At 36.1% G+C, this 24,042-nt stretch overlaps 1 protein-coding gene across 1 annotated transcript; it reads right to left on the reverse strand.

The window, feature by feature from the left end:
• Positions 1–12,787: 12,787 nt before the first annotated feature.
• LOC134533930 (superoxide dismutase [Mn], mitochondrial) lies at positions 12,788–22,659 on the reverse strand. Its single transcript, XM_063371743.1, has 5 exons — positions 22,425–22,659; positions 21,650–21,828; positions 19,703–19,816; positions 16,372–16,551; positions 12,788–13,333 (listed from the first exon to the last, which is right to left on the reverse strand). Exons 1-5 carry the CDS (start codon positions 22,460–22,462, stop codon positions 13,185–13,187), a joined length of 660 nt encoding a protein of 219 aa, XP_063227813.1. The 5' UTR covers positions 22,463–22,659; the 3' UTR covers positions 12,788–13,184.
• Between the last annotated feature and the right edge of the window lie 1,383 nt (positions 22,660–24,042).

Raw genomic sequence — 24,042 nt, forward strand, 5'->3', positions numbered from 1 at the left:
AACCTACTAGGCAGTTGGTGAACTTTTTGTGGTACTATCCAAAGACTTTATGAATAATCGTATACAAGTATTATCTATATAAATGGACAATATTATAAAAGTCTGGATTTGTTGCGGGCAATGTAAAAGCATAAAAAAGTTTGGACTGGTAGTTCTAAAGAAAAAATAGTAAGAACGGAAATAAAAACTTTTTAAAATATATTTAATAAGTCGCAAACGCAATTTGATTTAGAAATAAAGAAATATTTAATTAACTGAGCATATAAAAATAATTTCCTTTCCAAAAAGCCTACACTTAAAAATAAAAATAACAAAGTGTTTTATCCAAAAGAATCATCTCCAATTTGACAATGAAAATTGGCAGGAGCATACATCGATGAGATGCCATCTTTTTTAAAAACATCTTATGACGATTATGACAACGTAATTTTATGACAAAAATTTTATAATTTTCTCCGTGTTTTAGCATGGTAAACAACAAAATATAATTCCTGAACTTGTTATAATGACTAGTTACGGTAACACATCCCCCATGTGAGTTATTAGCGTTTAATACAACAATCTTTAAAGAATTAAAATAAATAAAATATCCATATCAAAAAAGCGAGATTATAATCTCAGAAAATTTCTAAAGTTACAATTTGATTAATGTAATCCTATGAAATGTATTACTAAAAATATTTGAATGCAAGATGGCGTCTAAAATTTAAATTAACAAATAAGTTATTTTTCACAAATAACAGCTCATAAATGTGTAAATTGTCATTTAATACATTAAACAACCATTCAGTCTAATTGCAATATAAAATTTGAAAATACTATAGTAAACATTATATTTTAACCAGAAAAAGGTGTAGGGTAAGGTTGCCTTATTCCGTGATAAGTTATTTCTAATGAATTTACTGAACTACTTGGGAGACTATATAGGTGTAACAATTTTTTTATATAAAGTTTATTTGACAGCCAGTTAACACATGCTGTAATATATAATTTATATAACCTCAGTTCAACATAATAATTTTCTAAAATTAACACAGCATGGATTCCTAACACCGTGATAGGTGCCTTTATTCCGTGATAGTGGTATCCTAATTCCGTGATACATTGAAAAAATATATAAAACACATCCAAGAAATGCAATTCTGTCACAATTGTGTCCCAAGTATTATTTACACACAAAAATTAATATTTAGTACAAAATACATGCTCCAAATAAAGTGTTACAAGTCTAACACAGTGAGCGTATTTCTATAACACTAGTCACTACATTTCTGCCAGATGTTACAAACATAAGTCCGGTTTCATCGCAATTCCAAATTCTATGAGGCGAATCCAAAAGATAGTGTTCAAGCAGCACTTTCTCTGGAGGATTGTAATATTCCTGTATTAACACAGGATTGACACAGGATTGACACATGATGCACGATAACTAGATAAGTTTTCAGGTCGCCTGAGAGTGAAGTTGAACCTTTCAACCCCCTATACCGCTTTTTTTTTTTCGCAGATTCTTTAACTGCATTAAACCTTTCAGGACCAGTGTTTTTTGGCTATTTCATACGCGAGTTTCCTGATTTCAAAAACAGTCAATCCGAAACCAATGTCCCGCATACGTTCAACATACTTAGCAAGTTTACATTCTACATTAAATAATTCAAGCACGAATGGTACACCAACTTACACCACATCGAGATTAAAATCATTCCTCCCATCAAGATGTTCATTGGCCCTCACAACGTTTTCTTTAAATGTCGTCCACGGCACTTTTTAGTGCTTGGACGCCTTCTAGACTGTCCACTCTTCCTGAAGAACTTTTCTGACAGCTAGTTGCAGGGCTTGTTTTAGCACTTCGACCTCCTACTTCCAGAGGAACAACAGGTTATACCATTTTCTTTGCCTATTGTTGAACGAGAAGGACTACCTACTGAAATAAACACATTATCAGGCTGTAAAATAAGAAACTTACTGTAAAGCAACTAAAACAAAATTATTATTATAATAAAACTAAAAACAGCTAAACTGAAGGATATATTTTGGACACAACTGATATCAAGTGTCTTTAATTGATGAACAGTCTGTAGTTTGAGAATGATAAATGAAATATTCTGTTCTACATTTAAAATATATATATATATATTTACATGTTTCAGGAAAAAACAGGCACTGATTAAACATACTTCAACAATGAAATAATTATGTTACTCCCATGCTTTAGTTTGTGCTTCCATATTATTTGCCCAAAAACGAAATAAAAAAGAGAAACGGGAAAGCAAATACATATTTTTAAAACGAGCCCTCTACAATAATCTACACATACAGTTTACACATAAACATTGAAAATTAAATCCTTAAAAGCGTAAGGCAGTTATATATATATTTAAGTTTTTATTACAAAATTCACTCTACTGTTGTATAAATGATGGGTATAATTGCTTCATAGTACCCACTCTTCAAACAACTGTGCACCATAAAAAAACAAAACGCGCGAACGAAGAGCCGCCTCTTCCCTACGAAAGAGAACATCGCGAGCTATATTTTGAGTTCTGGCCCAACTATCTACTGCTACTCGCTTGATCGTGAGAGACAAAACAAAAAAACATCACGGAATAAGGGATATCACGGAAATAGGCAACCTTACCCTATATGCTATGAGGAATTTAGAAGATGTTAACATTAGTTCACCGAGTTCTTATAATATATGTTTTTAATTTATTAGGTTGACGCCGCCGTCAGTGCTCCCTCTGAGAGCACAGGCCGTTATATGTCCTCAACACCTGATCAGTGCCGCGCCTCGAACGCGCCCGTGCGTGCAACATAGTGCAGTGCCCCGAACGGCGTGACGTCAGTCACGGCCCCCCACGTGTGCAAAGCGCCCGGCCGGGTGTGGCACTGCGCAACTAAATAATTTGTTCATGCATTTGATAAAACAAACAATAACTATTACTTGTAAAATAACTAATAATTAATGTTAATTTAATAATCATTTTGTAAACTGGGATCATTTACAAAACTGGCCGAAATCATCTTCCCGCGCTCCGCAGTTTCCCGCGGAATTTCCCCCCTCCCTGGCCACGGTGGCCTTGGAGGTTAGTCAGTCGCCATCCAGCACTCGCCAGGGCCGGCAGCCCGCGCACGGGGAGCTCTCAACTTTCGCGCCTACTTCACCATTCACTGCAATAGGTAAATATAGTCAAACCGTTTATCTCAGCTCCCAGGTCGGCCCGAATCGGCCGTTCGAGTTTTCGCACGGTCCTTCAATATAATGTGCAGCCCGATGCCGGGCTTTTCGTGTGCTACGTAATTAATTAGGTGACCCTCCGTGGCACCTGCACCTCACGCTAGTGAAATCCCACCTCGGGAATTAGTTCATCGCCCACGCAGGGCGGCACTGCGCCAAACGCGAACTTAAGTTTGACGCCGCCGTCAGTGCTCCCTCTGAGAGCACAGGCCGTTATGTGTCCTCAACACCTGATAAGTGCCGCGCCCCGAACGCGCCCGCGCGCGCAACGTAGTGCAGTGCCCCGAACGGCGTGACGTCAGTCACGGCCTCCTACGTGTGCAAAGCGCCCGGCCGGGTGTGGCACTGCGCAAGGGTATTGTTTTTCATGCATTCGAGAATATAAACAGAAACTAATAAATCTAAAACCATCAATAATCAATGTTAATGTAATAATCAGTTTATAAAGGGTTATAATTCACAACGCTGGCCGAAGTCATCTTCCCGCGCTCCGCAGTTTTCCCGCGGAATTTCCCCCCTCCCTGGCCCCGGCGGCCAGGGAGGTTAGTCAGTCGCCATCCAGGACTCGCCCGGGCCGGCAGCCCACGCACGGGGAGCCTTCAACTTTCGCGCCAACATTCTGTAACTGCAATAGGTAATTATAGTCCAATCGTTTTTATATCAGCTCCCCGGTCGGCCCAAACCGGCCGTTAGCGATCTCGCGCGGTCTATTAATAAAGTGTGTAGTCCATTCACGGACTTTCTATTTCCTACGTAATTAATTAGGTGACCCCTAGTGGCACCCGCGCCTCACGCTATTACGTCCCACCTCGGGACATAGTTCTTTGCCCACGCAGGGCGGCACTGCGCCAAACGCGACCACAAACATTCGGACGAGTCATCAACTGGGACTTGCCACGGCCACGTGTACGATATCGTTCAAGATTCCCACGTGTCCGTACCCAGCTTAACGTGGCCCTCGCCACCACGCGGACTAGCCGCCTGTGCATATCCTCCGGTGCGGGACGTACCACAGTGATTTAGTGTAATGTGTTTTCATAAGTAAATTCGCGGGACCTACCGCCCTATAGTGTAATGTGTTTTCATAAGTAAATTCGCGGGACCTACCGCCCTTATAGTGTAGTGTGTTTTCATAAGTAATTGGCGGGACCTATCACTCACGCACCTCGCGTTACGTCCGCGGACTTTCGCATAAACCAGGACAGGTTCATCGTGCGCGGAGCTTAGGTCGACGATGAAGCGGCCAGTTACGTGATCGTGCGACATGTAGAGTGTGCTACGCAATAAAACGACTACAAGTACGTGTGCATTTCATTAATCAGGCGTCCTGGGAGGCCATAACAGCCCGGGGAGTCCTTTGTCGCCGCATCCCTGCCTGCAGCCACGAGGCCAGGAACCCCACCCTTGAGATTCAAAATTAACCCACTAGTGTAAATTTACGTAAATTCAGATCAGGCAACGGGGACGGCGTCAAGTTTTAAGACGAGTCATTAACTGGGACGTGCCACGGTCGCGGGTGCGATATCCTGCTGGATTCTGCCGCGTCCGTACCCAGCATAACGTGGCCCCAGCCACCACGCGGAGTAGCCGCCATTGTATAACCACCTGTGTGGGACACCCGGACCTGGTCCGAACCCGGGACTAACCACAGTGACTGTAGTGTAGTGTTTTGTATTAAGTAATTTTGTATGACCAGTCGTCCACATATTTCACGTTGCGTTCCGCAGACTTTCACGTAGGTAGGAACAGACTTACCGCTCACCCGAGCATCCAACGCGCAACTCACCGGGAACAACCCCTATTAACGTACTAGCCACCGGGTTACCGTGTGGCCGTAACAAGTCCGCCAATAGAGGGTGGCGTCCGTGGAGCTTAGGTCGACGATGAAGCGGCCAGTCACGTGAGCGTGTCAAGTGTAAAGTGTGCGACGGAATAAACCAGTTAAAAGTACGTGTGTGTTTTTTACTAATACGGCATCCTGGGAGGCCATAACAGCCCGGGGAGCCCTTTGCCGACGCGTCCCTGCCTGCAGCCACGAGGCCAGGAACCCCGCCCTTGAGATCAAAATTAATCAAAACATTTCTAATCTACGTAAAATTCAAATCAGGCAACAGGGACGGCGTCAGATTTATGAAATAATTAATTCTATTTTAAAAATACATAAATACTTGTTTATATTAATTTTCAAGTTATTAGCATTGAACCAATCACACATGATTTTTAATTGTCGCTCAATTGTAATATTAAGATAACGTCCCCTCGCCCTATGGTCCCTAGGTCCCTGTCGAAGAATGTCCTGAAACTCGCCCCAATTGGCCGCATAGCTCCAGTCGGAGAGATAGTGGAGTTCAGGCCAACGTGGCCAGGACCGGAATGAATAGGACCGGGAGGGGTTATGGTAGAGGTTGGAGGTTTTGGTGGAGGTAGTACGGAAAAGCACTTGATGTCCGTTTCCACAAGCGGGTTTATTTCGCTGAAGCCCTATCGCAGCCTGGCCGACACGTTGCAGGACGAACGTTCTCCCTTGCTGCGACCCGGACTCCCGAATTACAAAATAATGATGACGCGATCCTGTTGACGAGATTTATTGCTGGAAAGCCTGTAACAGCCTGGACGACCATGTCGTGTGACGGACGTTTCATCCACACTGCGACCCGGACTCCGTAATGTGTTACTTCTCGCGGAGCAGAGTGAAGCAGGTCTGCTCCGCGTGGCAGCCAGACAGCAACTGACATTCTGCCCGTCCACGCACACCGCTACGCGTGGGCTGCGGAGGAGGGGAAGGGGAAGCGGGCTGGCATGGGAGAGACGCGACTCGCGGCCGGCCAGGTTGCGGTTCTACATGTTACACAAGCACTGAAATAACATTACATACATAAAAATGCAAATACAAATATAAATGAATGACACATTACAATACACAACATGATACATAATACGTGGCCGTTCGTGGGTGCTCCAGGGCGCACGCAGGTGCGTCCCTGATCAAAAACACTATCACTGCACCACTAAAGCAAGAGAGGGCACTGACGAGGCATAACGGCCTGAAGGAGCCGGGGAGACACTTGGGTCGACGTCAAAGATCAGGCAAAGTGTAATCAGTTGATACAATTAAATTTTATTATAAACAGCAAAATATATATTTCCGTTTATAATTTGGCTAGGTAGATCATTAACATATAGTGAAAATAACAGAGGACCCAAAACATTTCCCTTGGTAAACACAGTTTTTTTCGTTACCTAACAGGGATTATGTTTGAACACGTTCTGGAATACGGGCTGCAAGTTAGATTCGGTTGAAGCTCATAAGATAGTGTTTATTCGCTACCTTACTCTAATATCTTGAAATACCACCCCAAAATACGATCCCTACAAATAAAGGACTGGCCGTTTTCTATTTTTACTATGAATATGGTTATGGTACAGTTGTGGCATAACATCTAAACCCTTATTTTTGGCTTGAAATATTGGCCATAGAGTTCTATCCATTACACCAATAATTTTTATTTCCAATTGTTAACCCACCTGAGGCTAGGAAAAAATTTCCTAATCCCTAGTTTTAGTTGGTTGGTATGCTTGTACGGGATTATTTGCCTGCGATAAAACTAGTAAATAACCAAAATGTAACGACTGTATTCTATTTCGACAGTAATGAGATAGTTAAGAAGTGATTTTAAAAAGTTGCAGTAAACGTAAAGATGTTAAATTCGCGTGCGTGTAATACTATTGATTCGGAGTTAAGAAGTGCGGTGAGTGGAAATGATGTACAGAAAGTGACACATCTTTTGTCCCAGGGGAACAGAGTTGATCTAAGTGATTTACTTCATTCTTCTCCTAGTGCAGAAATGGCAAAATTGCTATTGTTTCATGGTGCAAGGGTAGACGCTCTTAACACGTACGGTGAACATGCTCTGTTTACTGCTGTAAACACTGGGAGGTACGAAGTAGTCCAGGAACTTCTAAAACATGGTGCAAATGTGAATTTAACAAGTCGTAAAAAGAACACAGCCCTACACCTTGCTGTTAAGCCCGGGGATTTATTGTACGATAGTAGGATAGTCATAGAGTTACTTAATTATGGAGCAGATGTCAATGTTTTAAATCGGGAGCACGGGGCTTCACCCTTAGATTATGCTATTTGTCATAGTAATACCTTTGAGCTTCTTATTAAATATACTCTTCTGAGGGATTTTGAAAGAAATTACCATCAAATTATCAACTTAAGGCAGTATCAAGATAAATGGAACTATGCTGAATGTATCCAGTACTTTGAAAGTTGTGTAAAAGTACTTGAGAAAATGAACAAGGAAGTTGCTGGCAAACTTTCTCTCTTTAAGTTTGTGAAAACAGATGAGAAATTTTTATTTCCTTTGTATCCAAGTAATGAACTTGCAAATATGGATTTTTCAATATCATATCCCATTTACCACGATGTCATTGCAAAGAAGATAGCGGAGTGTTTGAAGAGAGGAGAGCTTTTAAATAAGTTAAGAGAAACTGATGTTTACACTAGGTGTCCGTCCAGTGAGGGTGTTGAGGTGAAGAAACACCTTAACGGTGATGTAATGATTTCCATAGCAAAATATCTATCAAGTGATGACATGTCACATCTCATAACAGCATTTCAAAATCCATCTCTTGTTGTGGAAAATAATTTTATTGATAATGACAAGGCTTCTGAAAGTAGTATAAAACGAGCTAAGTTAGACAGATCTCTCTGAACTCTGAATTCTGCCTCATTTATAATCAGGGAATTCTGTGCCTTACAATAGCTACTATTGAGCCAAGACCTGAACAGTTTTTTCCTGCAAGTATAATATCTTTGAATATATATACTGTATAGAAGTCGCGAGTGGATAGGATTTACTCTATGTTTTTCAGAAGCGTAAAATGAGCAGCTTGGGAACTTCACCGCTGCAGTACGCTGCCGTAACGCCCTGTATCGTCTTAGTTGTTATTTACACGTTAGAGTGCAGCGCTGTCGCCCGCTGTCATTCCCCGCACCCCTCATCCATCATTCACTGCAGCTCAACGTCATTCTAGGAGAGGGGGAAGGGGTGTTTGAAGAGTTCGACACTTGTCCGCTAGGGTCCACCACCAGTCGATGCCCTAGAGATGGTGGTGATTGCAGCGGTGAATTAACCAACTACCTCAAAACCGTATTAGAAATTTTAACCTGAGCTGGCGACTTCTATACAGTATATATATTCAAAGATAATATGAAACTGTGATTGATACCTAACGCTCTTTCTTCGGAAGGTGGTGAAAATTTTTTGTTGCCATTGCTTCTTTTAGAGGGTTAGTAGATGTCACCAGCTCAGTGTACTTACTGCACTGCAAAATTTCAGTTATTCTCCATGTCACGGTTGTGGCTACTAATCACGTACTCAGATATGTATGTAATTCACATATATGAGAATAAATGTTGAAAGTATTGCCTTTGTACATGAAAATGTGTTAATTTTTTTTATTTTGCATTTTTTATTAAAATGTTATTTTTCAGTTGTTTGATAGACATATGACCTTTTTCACCATATTATGTTTGTTAAGATGTGTCAATTTTAATATTCTTAACACCTATGCATATGTATCATTTTATATAATGATTTTACTTAATTTTTTTATGGCTGCCCTGTCCTAGCAAAACCTTTTATTCTAGTTATAATCACCCAGGCATGTAAAAACTTTGCCTTCCTTGGAATAACGTGTCCTTTCAGTAAAAATAACACGGCTGACAGCAATGAAACAAATAAATAACACACTTAAAGAAAAACATATTGCACATCCTTTGCAGTTAACAGGAAATGCAGATATTCACGTTCCTAGTAAAAAACCTCAAAAGAAAATATAAATTTAGTGATAACTGAATGAAATGTAGAGTTCACCACCTATATATGTAGGGAACACTTGCTACTTATTGGATCCACAAACTCTCAAAGAACTCCCTCTAGCACATGCCATACATACAACAAAATATTCAACAATAGTTAACCAATAAAAACTTCGAAAAAACTAACAATTCCTGCTCACCTCTAACTCTAGAAATTTATCCAGGTTCAATAACTTAAAATGTCGGCAACATGAAAAAATTATGTGTGTGTGTGTGTGTGTAATATATATATATATGTGTGTGTGTGTGTGTTTTTCAGTGAAATAAGGAATAAGTACATGGATAGTTTAATGTAAGTATTTTGTTCTTTCATGACAGCTGTGTTGTGGGATTGTAGGATAAATCACTCTGCAATATGCAAGAAAACAACACAGGTTGACCAACTTTTGACTTAAACATTGTTTCTATACTTGTAAAGAGCTAAGTACATTTATTTTTGTTTTTTATGGGAATGATTTTATATTGAAGATATATTATCAAAAAACTTTCGAAAGCACGAGTGGTATAGGTTATCAGTTTTATATGTACAATTTGTTTATGTTTGGTATTATGTGTGATAATCTTTTAATTATTTTCCTTAAAAATTAGTTTTCTTAAATGTGCCCTTTCATTTTTCTGTGGATGTTTATTTTGTATTGTTTTGATTGTTCTTTCCACTAATATGAACAAGAATTGTATGTTACATACTTGGTTAATGGGTGTTTGTCCCCCAGAATATTTTGTCATAGGTAAAGAATAAATACAAGATATCCCATAACTCAACGAACAGCTGAGAGCAGATGATAGGCAAGTAAATTACGGTTCTGAATCAAATAACCAAAATTCAACAAATGTCATAGTTTTTGCACCAAATTGTTAGCTAATGTGACTAATAAAACTTTCTATGCAATCATAAATAACCTTACTATTGATAACAATTCAAAATAAAATCAAACATGCTATACTTTGATGTTGAGTTATGATGTTATGGGACAACCTGCATTCAAGCAGCTTTCAAACATCTTGCATTGCATTGTTTTAATAGGTTGTCCAAATAAGAAACAATATACCTGTGTTTAGTCATTTAATAATGTGTGCCTCAATCAGAACTCTTATACTTATATTTGTAGCTGTATGTTAAGCCTTTGCATACTTTTTGTTTGTAGCCTGAAGTTTTTTAAGATGTTCTAGGAAAATAAATGTAAGGATTCAAAGAAGTTGACAATAAATATATGTTTGAGTTTTATATGTAACTAATCAATTGTGCCGGGACTGTTAATTATCCTACCTGAACACACAACCTGAATTTTATATATTTAGTATTTAGTTGTAAGACAGCACTAGACACCCTTCAAGATGAGGAGACATTGCAATTTGAATATTTTTTTTAAGAAGTACCAAATGACTTGATGCTTAGTCTCATCAACATCATGGTCATTATAGATAATGCAATGCATTATTCTGTTGGTGAAAATAATTATTGCTTTTTGTTTATCGAATTGACATTTTGGCTAGTGATTGCAGTCATTCCTTGGCAATTTAATAGCTTTTTTGGCATTTATTTGTGCTTCAGATTTTAACCTTTTTTTTCGTTATTTAGTAATGTGAGTTTTTCACAACCATCCTTTAACTTCTAGTCCTGGCTTATCACCTGTTTTTGCGCAACCGTCTGTGGCATCTTGACCCAAGCAGTGTTACCAATTCCTCCATCATTCTTCTGATTTACATCCGTGAGTGTTTAAATTAGAATTTCATATATTGGCGCATTACTTTATTTCATACTTTTAAATGCGATTTCATCAACCAAACATTCAAAGCTCCCTTTAGGGTCAGTATTGCATAATACTATACATTCTAGAGTTTTACTTACGAAATTCGTAGTACTAATATTGTTTGTTGTGGTTTCATTTAAAGGCAGTCGAGCTTCATTGTTTTCAAAATGATTTTAACAGTGTATCTTTTAAAGATTGAATTCACATTGACATCAAACAGGGACTGCACTCATTTCTCAACATTACAACTACCCCCTCCTTTTTTTCAAACACCCTGCCGTTGTGCATGCGTACTGCAAGAGTGAAATTACAGCACGTACACAATTGTGAGTTGCTTCAAAATCAAGACATGTATAGTGTACACAAAAAAAAACTTTTAATAATGTTAGTAGTAAATAATATGATTAAGATGATTAGAAAGATTGTATTATACATGAATGACAATAATTAAAAATTACTATAAAATCTGAACGACCTTACAGAATTCAGAGGGGTTTGTTTTGTTGACTATAGATTTTCATCATGGAGACCTGAATGTATAGAAATAGTCCAGTGTGTAATTTTATTCTTAAGAAAAATTTCAAACTTTTTTCTTCTTCATAAAATGACTTAAAACCAAAAAAATAAAACAAATTTTCATTTACAATCGCATAATAGAATGTTTCAACAAGTTAAAATTAGCTCAAAATTGTAATATATTTTTCATTCTAAGATTTAGTTATAGTAGTTTTTTGTACGTTAATTTAATTATTTTACAAACAAAATTCTTTTCATTTTTTTTCAAGCCCTTATTATATAAAAAAACAGGTTGCAATTAAAAAAAAAAATCTGTACACTATTATTTCCATAGATCCAGGACTTTGTAATGAAAATATCTAACAGACATCCCATCAAATTCTGTCTAGATGTTCAGATTCTAATATATTTTTTATATTCTCATCACTCATGTATACTGCGACCTTTCTAACCATCTTAAATTATTTAATAAAAAAAAGTTACAAAAATCAATTATAAAACCTATGCTAGTAATGTATGTAAGAAAATATTCTATATCAGTTTATAATATTACTATCATGACACTGAAATTGTTTTAATAGTAATATTGACATTAAAAATAATTTAACTATAGTAAAAAAAATCATTGATCAAAATGTTATACATTAGTTTTAAGATTTTAAAATGTTGCTTCTTTTTCGTCATGATAATCACATCCATGTAATGCAAAATAATTGCTCTACTAGAATCTTAAGTAACAAATAAAATCAAGTTTTTTTTATTTTATTGAAAGTTTGTATTTATTGCATAGGGAACATTAGCTATTAATTAAGATCTATTGTAGTTAATTTCTTCTGTCAGGTCCTCAGATGCCAACAAATATGTTCTTGAAGTTAAAAAAAAAAAAAAAAACCTGCAGCCCAGAAGACCATACAAGAAAAGATGCACTACTATTGGTTACGTGAGAGCAGCAACAATTTACTGAAAGCTGCTCTGCCATTTGTGGTATGTGAGCAAACGTAGTTTCCAAACTCCTGCATTTGCCACATCGGCTGGAACAAGGAAGCACTGTCTATGAAATTGTGACTGATGGCATTGCTACTCTGATCACAGATACCTTGTGCTTTCTCTCTCGCTCTCATATATAGATATATACACATACACACATTTCATGAATGTGTTTGGGAATGAAATCATTTTATTATTAAATTTAATTTACAACCAAGCTTATGGAAACTGTGCATCATTTATGTAGTAGGTAAACATCATTTGGCAACACAATTATTCATTCAGCATTTGCATTTCAGAACTTACTGCAACCTGAAACTACTCTATGTGAGTCCAGGCTGACTTATTCCAAAAAATATGGTGGACCATGCAGACATCAAACACAGCAAGCACCAAACAAGCAAAATCTGCATTTCTAAATAAGTATATTCATTTATTTCAATACAGACCAAGTACCTACAGTTTCACATCAATTTATTGTGGTAAATAATACGAATACCACAACTTTCAGTCTTATCTTCTTTTTACAAAGCTTACATAGGAATCAAAAACATTGGTTTCCTTCCCTCCTTAACTTATAAGATCACTTGGCCTCAACTTATATGTAAACTGGTACACATAAAAAATAGCAAATGCATTCAGCTTCTCAAATAAACACTACAAATTTGAGCATAAAAACCATATATTTTATGACTGATGATGATGATAGATGGTAAGCTAAGAAAGCAGTGCCCACCAACCAGACACCTAACAGTCTATGAGAGATTGTGAGTGCAAGTTTCTATAAACAAAAATTGACAGCTGTTCAGCTGAGCTTTGCTTTTGCGTATCTTTCGGAGACGTCGCGCCAGTTGATCACGTCAAATATTGCTTTCACGTAGTCTGGTCGCACGTTCTTGTACTGGAGGTAGTAGGCGTGCTCCCACACGTCGATGCCAAACAACGGGACCAGGCCTGCAAAGTGAGTTCAGCTTTTATTCACACCATTCTTTCTTGTCCCATTGAAAAAAAATGTAAAATGGACGTAGTTATGCAAAAAGGAACCAACCCACATGAAACCTAATCTGAGTATTTTGAAGTTAAAGTTAATTATAAATTGTAATTCTCATATTGATAACATAATGTGGGTATAATTTTAATGGTCTAGTATAAATACAGATATAATAATAGCAACGACGGTACGATCAACCTTGTACTATTTTAATTTATTTTCAAGTAAAATATAACAAAATTATGGGTTGGTTACTTTTTGCATAACTACATCCAAATAAGCCTCCTGCAATAGTAAATACGAACCTCCACCCCTCGAAGTAACGCCGTTTTCATTTCCCAATAAATTAGGCATGCTTTGAAGTAGCACAGACATAAATTTGAAGCACACTGAATTTTTATTTCTGTGCTTGCACAATGGTAGTGACATTTGTAGCATTACTTACAATGCAATTAATAATGTGATGCATCAATTAACGCTATTTTGCTCTCTCTTTAACAGCTATTCACTTCCTTCATTACATATTTAATTTAGCCCATTTAATAAGGTTCAGTGGTTTAAATTACACAGAAACATTTCCGATGCAAAAGTATTCAGCGTATGTTTATATTACGCCATCCCAAGTCAGCAGCAGCTCCAGTTAGAAAAGCCCATCATTTTCAGGGCACCTACTACAGTGAAACCTCTACTTAACAAATCTCAAGGGACCAAAATTTGTTGTGTTTGTTGTAAAGGGGTTTGTTAAATGGAGAATTCGTACGATATATTTCTAGTCATCATAAAGCTTCACATAAATGGCTAGAACTGTCTTTCTGACTGTTTAATACAATATGAGGAATCAAACATGAAAAAGTACATATAATACACTTGTTTAATGGCATGTTTAATAAGGTCGAAATAGTAAATCACTATTTTGTCCAAATAATAATTTTTACATACTTTCACACGTTTTTGATTTGTTCCTACCAGGGAAGCGTTTTTTTCAATCTGTTCCCGGTTGGATAATATGGTCGAAAGTGTAGACGCCGGGATGTTGAAACGTTTATCTATATCACTTTAATTTTCCACCTTCATCATCTGCATTTAAAATTTCTAATTTTATTTTAATGTCAATCTGTCGTCGCTTTTTAGGATTAGAATTCATTTTACAGTAGTACCGTGTTTATTTCTGTAACTACGTGTGGAAATAAATAAACAGTGGAAACTGAAAAAAATTGTACTACACCATAGTTTAAAATATTTGCGTGTGCGCATCTTTAACCATAGAAATGCAAAATATACTAGTTGTTCGTCTTGCCAGAGCGATGGTACGGGAGGTTTCCACCACTAGCGCTAAATGTACCCGCCATTTTGAACAAAGTGTGGCATGTATACACAACGTGTGTTATGCATGATGCATTTATTTATTGTCTTCCGCGATGGTGCATATTATTTTAAGGTTATACGCAAGTATTTTTAAGTAGTGAATGCAAAAAAATTAGTGGATGTCTTGTAGGAGATGTTTATTTTTGCGTGTTTTTCAAAAGCTGCAGTTCGTTGTAAAGGGAATTTCACTATTTCGGAACAAATAAAATTCGGTATTTAGAGGTTAAAACAGCATTGATCTTATGGAGGTTCAGCGAGACCAAAAATTTATTTCGTTGCATGGGTTTTTTCGTTAAATAGAATATTTGTTAATGGAGGTTTTACTGTAGAATGTGCTAGTGGTAAATCATTGCAGACATGCATTTAATAAACAACAAAGTCGGCAATTACGTTGAGGTTAGATAATCTTTTTAATAATAGAAAATGTTAAGTCTATGCATTTTTGAATCTTATTAGAACTTAAATTTATTTTCAAATAGTAAAATTATTATTTTGTAGCTCAGATATGTTGTAAGTGCTTAACTTAGGAATGTTATGCCCAAGCTCTGTTATGCAAAATATGCAGTCAGTTAATTTCTTTACACTGTAATTTAATTTTAGATTGTTGAATTTCAAAATTTTATTCAAAGATTTAATTAAATACTATTCTTAAAATGTATTTAGACATATATTAGTGCTGTGAAATAATTTTTAACAGAAGTATAATCTTGAATAAAATGGTAGTCAGCAAGTACACTTATCTAATTGGAAAACCAATTATTTTGAACAACATACACGCCTATGGAGGGAAAAAAATGGATACGATAAGCTCTCTGTTTTCCTGGAACAAATTAGGGTATTACTTCGAGGAGCTTGTGTATTTGTAAACACAGCTTCCAACATTGCTACACTAATACATACATCTCTGTTATCAATTTGTATATTCATAAAAAAAAAATCACAATGTACATATCACCAAATGGCTATTAGCAGAATTGAATCCATTTCTAAATATATTCTCTAGATACAATTAAAAAACTTACATTTCCATGTTGCCACCATTAAAAATTTTTGTGTGGGCAGGCTCACAGTTGGATTTTTATTTATAATGTCTTTACTTATAATTATATAATTTCATTAGACATTATAAATACATACAATGTTGTATTTTGCATAAACATAAAGGTTTTTAGAAAACTGATATTGACAAAAAAAACTAGACCGTTCACAATAATAACCACCAACACAACATTTAACGTCTAAACCCAGTCAATGCCGAGGGGAACCATTAAATGCAACTATTAATTTTAAATAATGACTTCAGCTTGACTTTGACTCGAAACAAAAATTTTCATACTTGACCATTTATAATTTTTACCCAATTATCCTCCCCCAAGAAAGTGTTAGTAACTTTTAAAAAATAACCTCATTCTTATACTTAAGTCTTCAAGCACCTCCCACAGCTTAATCTCTCATGCGTACATAGCCAATTTAATACCTTATCCCATCTTATGACCGCTCACATCTTTCAAGGTTACTTTTTTTTTGTAGTAAATATAAAATTCTTTCTCTAAAATTGCCAGTTGCAAAAAAAAAAGGTTGAAAACTTCACTAAGCGGCAGCCGCTACGTCTGCGGACGTGCGGAGGGTTGCGTACCGGTGGTCGCCTCCAGAGGGTCCTGGTTCGCACACGCAGCCAGCTGCAGCCTCTGGGACTGCTTGTTGTAGCCCAGCCAGCCCCAGCCGGACCCCTGCACCCCTACCGAGATGCCCGACAGCTGTGCCTTCAGGCCCTCCAGCGAGCCAAAGTCCTTCTTTATCGCCGCCTCCAGGTCCACTGCCAACAAACACAGCCCCGTCACCGTACCTACGTGCCGGCACAACGTTTTCCCACAGCGGAGAAATTTTTTCCATCATTTCTTTAAGCTCTGTCTCACATGACATTTTCATTATTTCATTTTATCATTACCATTGTTTCAGGGATTTTTTTTTCTTCAGTAAATTCATCACAACAGCTCTTTCTGCAATTTTTGTTACTTTTCTCGACAAACATTTACTGAATATTGAGGTGTGTGAAGCTTTGAAAATTCTAAGTCAAACTGAATAATTATAACACTTTGAAGATTCCAAATATTTTTTTTATGTAAGAATAAATTAAAAGCTGGATTTAACACAGCCATTGTTTGGGCCACAAATAACATCTGAGGTGTCAGCTAACTGAAGTTTTTACTGGGAAGAGACTTTTCAGCTTTGGAACTGATGCTCGCTGTTTGGGGGACTGCCAAACTGCCACTGTGATGTTTATTTCTTCTGCCTAACCAGCAAAAAAATAAGGTGACTCATATCACACCAAAAACACACTGGCACCTTTCACACATACATGCAGGCATTGGGGGAGAAAAAGAACTCCCTTAACCTTTACTATACTCTGTTCAAGATGAGGAGAGACTTTTTTTTTGGCAGGTTTTCAGTGAACATTTAGACTTTGCAAGCAGGACGTTCTTAAAAAAAATTAACAAAATTAATTTGATAAATAATTAGTAAGACTGGTGATAACACTAATATGTAATATGCCAAAGTATGAATGTTTGCTGAAGGACCAGTCAAAATTGTTTTATGTTATTATGAAAAGAGTATACAGGTTGTCTGGCTAAATGAGCTAACAAAATTCCTGCACAAATTTCTGCTCAGTCATGTACACTTTTGAAAAAATTACCGTACAAAAATATTGCACTTTTGTCACATAACAGAAATTGAACTGTACTGATCTCCAAGTTTAAACAATTTACATATTTATACTTTGCATAGAAATAGAGAAGATTTACCAAAGAGAGACACACACACACACACACACACGCATACACACATTGTGTGTGTATATATGTATACATATATATATAAATATATATATGCATGCATACATATGCCTATTTTAAATGAAAGCTTGGTCTTGAAAAATTTATTGAAAACCTGTCAGTGGATAGCAAAAACCTTTTAATCAAGACACTACTGCCATTAAAAACACTTTACACTACTAAAATGAGACTAAATGCATTTACAGTACATACCTGTATAAATAAACGTTGAAATAAAATAATGAGATTAAACAACCTAAAATATATATTACAGTGTAAAAAAGTTAACGGAATGCATTGTTTCCACAACAGGGCTTGGTTGGGCATAACATTCATGGCGCTAACAACATAATAATGTCAATCATGTAAAATATATATTTAAGTTCTAAATAAATTTTAATACTGCATAGACTTAACATTTTCTACTATTAGAAATATTATTTATATATAACCTGTTAACGTAATCCTATACTGTTGTTTACTGAATGCATGTATGCCATGATTTGCCACTAATGCTTCCTGGTAAGCCCAAGGTAAACTAGCCCTAAAAGGTTCTGGCTTTTCTCACCAGAGCTGCTGCTGACATGCGGGATAGCATAATATAAACATTGGCTGAATACTCGAGCATCTGAGATATTTCTAAGTAATATAAACCGCTGAAATATATTAAATGGGCTGAAGTAAATATTGTTTGTTGATTCATCACATTAATTCACTGCATTGAATTGAATATTACACGAATAATGTTTAAATTGTGCTCACACAGAAATATAAATTCATGTAAATGAGAAAAAAAGGGCTACTTCGAATCTATGACTGCGCAACTTCTAATCATGCAGTAATTTATTGGTGTCGTTACTTCAAAACTGCACAAATAGAACAGCGTTACGTTGAGGAGCTGGTGTAAAAGAAATCAATAAGTAATAATGGAATTCACATTCAAGACCTACTACAACACATGATCAACTACCAAGCACTGATTAGGTACACAACAGAGAGAATTACTTGAGACTGACGAGACAAGAAACAGTGATAGTGAGAGAAAATACAGTATTACCCCAACAAACTCTCTTTAATCTTCACCTTCTCGTCCCTGACCCAAGTACAGACTGACGTGATTTAGAGGCTAAAGGTTATCACTGCATAGTTGGATTTCTGATAAAGCAACTGACAAAATTCTAATCTTACTGGTCCCTGCAAAGGCTTCTGTATTACTGAGAAAAATTTGAATGTGAAAAAACATTGTAAACAAACAAACAAAAAAAAAAACACTGAACTCTAGGCTAAAATCCTTAACAATTCCTGAATTTCCTGGTCAGTAGATACTCTGGTATAGCTTATTTATCCTTACATATTACTTGATACTGAGACTACAAAATTTCTATGCTAAACTATAATATTCATATATGCCATACTTTAAGGCAGAAAAATTTATTTGCACTAGTAATGAGGTAAAAAATTTTAATCTAGCATTTATCATTATTTGTACTCTAAACTAATGTTCTATGCAGTCTTGACAAGTTATTTTAAGAAAGGCTCATTTAAGCAAGATTTAAAAATGCTACGACACCGATGACTTTTTTTAAAAAAATATTTTGTATTTGTTTGCAAAATGACCTCATTTAAAATAAATTTTCACGCTGTCATGATGCATACCTATTATTTAAAAACAAATATTAAATTCAGTTAGTGTGTCAGAAGCGTATGTAGTTATATGCCACATCTGAATGTAATATGTTCACATTTTAAATGTAGGCCTACTTCATAAGTTAAACTTACTATTACATAAGTTATTTTAAGTATTACAATCTTTTGCTTTTTATTTAGAAGCGGTGGTAGATAGTCTTCATAATTATTATGTTCCCCACTTGTGATGAAAATAAAGTATAGTAAAACAGAAAAAAATTCCTTAATATTAAAAACAAGAAAATGAAATAACTCTTGTGTGTGAGACTGAGCCATGAGAATTTTTTTCCGCTAAATGAATTATTTAGAATTTTGATTTGAACCAACTGTGCCAGCATTTGTTTTGAGCTTCTCACTTTTCCATTATATTAGATTAAATTTGTTCTTGGCAATAAAATGTTTAAAACTTTTAGTGTCATCAAACGTGTATAATCCACAATGTTTTACCACTTGGGTTGCCACCAGTAGGCGACAAGTTCTGCCAGAAAATGGTGTGGTTGATGTGGCCACCGCCGTTGAACTTCAAGGCTGGGAGCAGGGCTATCATGGCACTAGTGTCATCTGAAAACAAAAAAAAATATCTCCACTGCAATCCTTCAAGTATGTACATCATCATTTTTTCATTTCATTTTCTTTTTATTGTTATAAAAGAGCAAAAATACATGCTATATAATTTGTCACATCTGTGTAAAAAAAAAAAAGTATTCACACATATAAATATTTTAAAAAAAGGTACACGATACAGATATTACATATACATACATCTACTATTATATTACAATGAAGAGATACACAACAATTTAACATAATTATGCCATATTCAATATTATTCAATATTAATATATATTCATATCAATATTATTATACATAAAAAAAATATATGCACAATCGTTTTCTCTGAAACTAAGACACAGCTGATGCATAAATATGTAACTTATTATCTCAATATCAATGGTTTGAAATGTATTTTAGTTTTTTTTCCATGCCCTTAAATTTAAAGGCTGCTTTGAATTAAAAAAATTATCAAAAATTGAAAGGACTACAAAAACACAGAAATATTTGACTGATTAAGTAGCAAATTTTCATTTAATTAATTATTTAATGCATTCTGTACCAAAGGGATAGATCAAGTTGGTCACCTGTCAAGACAATCCAGATTCATGTCCCAAAGAATCTGGATGAACGTACCAGTGGAAAACATGCCCTTGTTCACCACATAAAATAATAAAATTGAGAAAATGTGGATATATAAAAATAATGAGGACTTTTAACAACTTTGGTACAAAGGTTTTAATGACGTGGAAAGATGGAGTGGGAGGAGAGAAGAGGATAATTTATGATGAAATAAAATATATTGTACACAAGCTTCGTTGGATGAAAAATACATTTCTCCTGGAATCAGTGTTTTTACTTTGAACACAAAATCTGATGTACAATGGTATTTATTTGTAAGTATGATAGATCATTCTAATTTGCTAATACAGGTATAGATTCATTTTTTTTTTTAAATATTTAGTCATAGCTTGCATTATAAATTAAGTACGTACAGAATTACATTTAATATTTTATGACATAGCGAGAACTAAGATCGAGCTTTGAACTAGTGACTGACAATACTTCACTGCAACAGACCAACAAGTTGAAGAAAAAAACTTTGCAGCTATTAATTATTGCAAACAGCCAAAATAATAAATATACAAATTACATATGCTGAAAAATTATTAGATCACTAGGGTTAAGAAAAAATTTCCCTTGAATGAGAGTCGTAGCTGCCTTGATTGTTCTCTTTTATGGTGTTTCAGAATTTATGGCTGATGCTAAGCAATTACAAACGATCGTGGGGAAAAGAGTGCAACTATGAAAAACATGGCTAAACATGTGGTGCTGATCTCAAAAGTCTTGTGAGCTGGGGTCCATAGTTGTAAGAACATGAGTTGCTAAGAACAGACATGCATAACTAAGCAATAAGCGGAGCAACATATGCAAGATTTTGCCCATCAATTGTTATTAAAACATTTACCATCATTAACGACACTGCTGTGTGGCTATTAAAAAACCAAGCTTGCAAACTTGTAAGATCTTAAGAAACACAAATTTGTCAGCATGTTAAACATGTAACTGACAACTGCAATAATTGTAACTTCTCTAACATTGCTTCATTTAAGGGCAATAAAAGTCAGCTGTATCACCATTAATCATCAAAAATAATAATAAAATACTTTCCCTTCTGGCACATGGCTAGTTTCCGATAAATTTATAACTTTATTTAAGTGAGAAAATTAAATATTTTTAAGAATTTTGAACCCAAAATAGAGCTTATAAATTTCTCCAAAAAATGATATTCAAATTGGGCCACAAAGAAGCAACAGAAATTTGTAGGAAGCACAGGGTTACTTTTGGCCTCCGCTTCTTTCAGCTTGTCCTCGGCGACGTTAAGGTTGTTGACGTAGGCGGCGTGGTGCTTCGAGTGGTGCAGTTTCATGATCTCTGTGCTGACGACCGGCTCCAGGGCGTTGTAGTCATACGGCAGGTCAGGCAGCGTGTGCTTCCGACGCAGCTGGGAGGACCCACCCCTGTGGGCGAACCGGCGGCCGCGTCTCAGTGCATGCTTGGGTCAGTGGAGGAATGTCTTTGGTAGGTATTCGAAAAAGGCATTTTCCAGAATTTATTATTTTATTTACGGAAAAGCCGCGACGTGGGAAAATTACTACATACTGTAAAAAGTGTGGATATTTTGTTAGTTTAGCAACATTATGTTGGCTTAACATTTCGTCGGTCATGCACTCCCATTGCACAAATCTTTTAAAGATAACATGAAAGGGAAAATTAGCTCAGTAAGTTAATATAATTTTTTGGATTTCTTTATTTTTTTACAATAATTCTCCCAAAGCAACAATTACCAGTCTTTACGGCTAATGGCTTGACTCTAGCATATCCTTAAAAAAAAGCCACGCTCAAGATAGGCTTCCAACACGCAGCCTGCATCTCCTCACTTAAGTTTTCAGTCAAATAAAAATTAATAAAAATTAATTAAAATAAATTAAAACACAGACATAACCTCCTACACGCTGATCAAATATTCTTTACTTTATGCAAAATTAATAACTTTTTTTTTAGTTTCCTAACCAAAATTCTATAATATGTACAAAAGAACACAAAATGACCATACCTCAGGAAAGCAAGAAAAACATGTTTAGACGAAAACATTTTACTTATCCAAACGACACTGAAACAAATGTACACAGAAATAATGAATCACCGGCTTTTAAAAAGCCATTTATATAATGACACAAGGTCTGTAAACCTTGATAATGATTTTCACGTAAGATGTAAGAGCAAGTAGGAGAGAGAAAAAAACACCACTGCGCAGTATAGTACTTGAGGGTACAACACCAAGAGTAGAAATGCGAACTTGTCATGTGAATATGGCGCCGTAATTTTACCATAAAATTCGGCTAAGTACTTTTCACCTTCTTTTATAGTAAAAGGACTTGACTTGCAGCAGGGAGGTAAAAATTTGACACTATGTCACCCTGCGCCTTAACTTAATGGCCCTGCTACAGGATGTTGGTGGTCTTGTGTAGAACAAGAGTGCTACCAAGCAAGTATTTCCCCTGCCCAATAGACACAGAACACGAGTCCATATTTCTTGGTCATGATGTCACCACGTGGCAGGCAGAGGCACAAACAAATACCCCAGGTTGTTATATATCCCTAAAATGCTATGCTACTGATGACTGCAAAGTATTTCACTGGTAAAATGGTCTTTATTACAATTCACTACATTGGCTCTAATCTAATGAAATATGTGACCTGTTTCTATCTGAGCCGGGGCTTATTATGCTGTTATCAGGAACTGAGGTGCATTCCACGAGATTGTAATGAGGTGGCGATGACTCAATTTTTGTTACGGAACATCAATGGCGGATTTACAAATTTTCAAGGTATAGGCTGTAAAGTTTTTGCCGCCCTTGCCTCTACAATTTTCATGTCCTAGATTATTTTTACAATCCAACAATTTTGTTGAAATTGCACGTAAAATAATTTTTTGGGTATATTTTTGAGCTAAATTAAAGCTCAATCAAGTACGATTAATAAGGCGGGCTAATACATGCTATTTACACAATAATGTGCATTTGGTAAACGTGAATAATAATCTTTATTGCGCTTACAGTTAAAAATAATCAACTCAGTCAAGTTATAAAAGTTCGTTACAATACCTTTTTGCGCGATTTTTTGTTGGCAAAATCATCTATGATATTGTTGTAAGTAATCTTGTTCATCATTAACAAACCATCCAGTTCGCAGACTCCAACCAGTAGTAGGAGTGACATGTATGCGTTAATAGTGGGAAGAGAGAAATACATTTTCTATAATTTCGCTCTTTTCACTCATTTAAATTGTGGGCAGAGGGCGCAGAGGCCAATTACTGGTTGGGGGACGGCGAACTTGCTGTTTTACTCTAGAATATGGAAGTTTGCTACACGGATTCACGGAACGTACAATGACAAGGGAGAGCGAAAAGTCATCGTCAAAATTTGTTCCAGACTTCTATCTGTAAAACATCAGAAAACAAAAAATCGTCATGCAGAAATCTTTTTGGTTTCTATGAGGTAGCAAAAAGAAAAATCGATCTCCAAATCTGCTGCCCTAGGCTCAAGCCTACTCAGACTGCTGGTAAATCTGCCACTGCGGAACATGTCACTGTAGTGTGACATATGGACAAGTGGTGTAAATATTATCTGCATGCTCGGAGGCTGGAACAAAGTTGATGCCATGCCGGTCGA

The sequence above is a fragment of the Bacillus rossius genome, chromosome 7, assembly GCF_032445375.1.
Source record: "Bacillus rossius redtenbacheri isolate Brsri chromosome 7, Brsri_v3, whole genome shotgun sequence".
In the NCBI taxonomy this organism is placed as follows: domain Eukaryota; kingdom Metazoa; phylum Arthropoda; class Insecta; order Phasmatodea; family Bacillidae; genus Bacillus; species Bacillus rossius.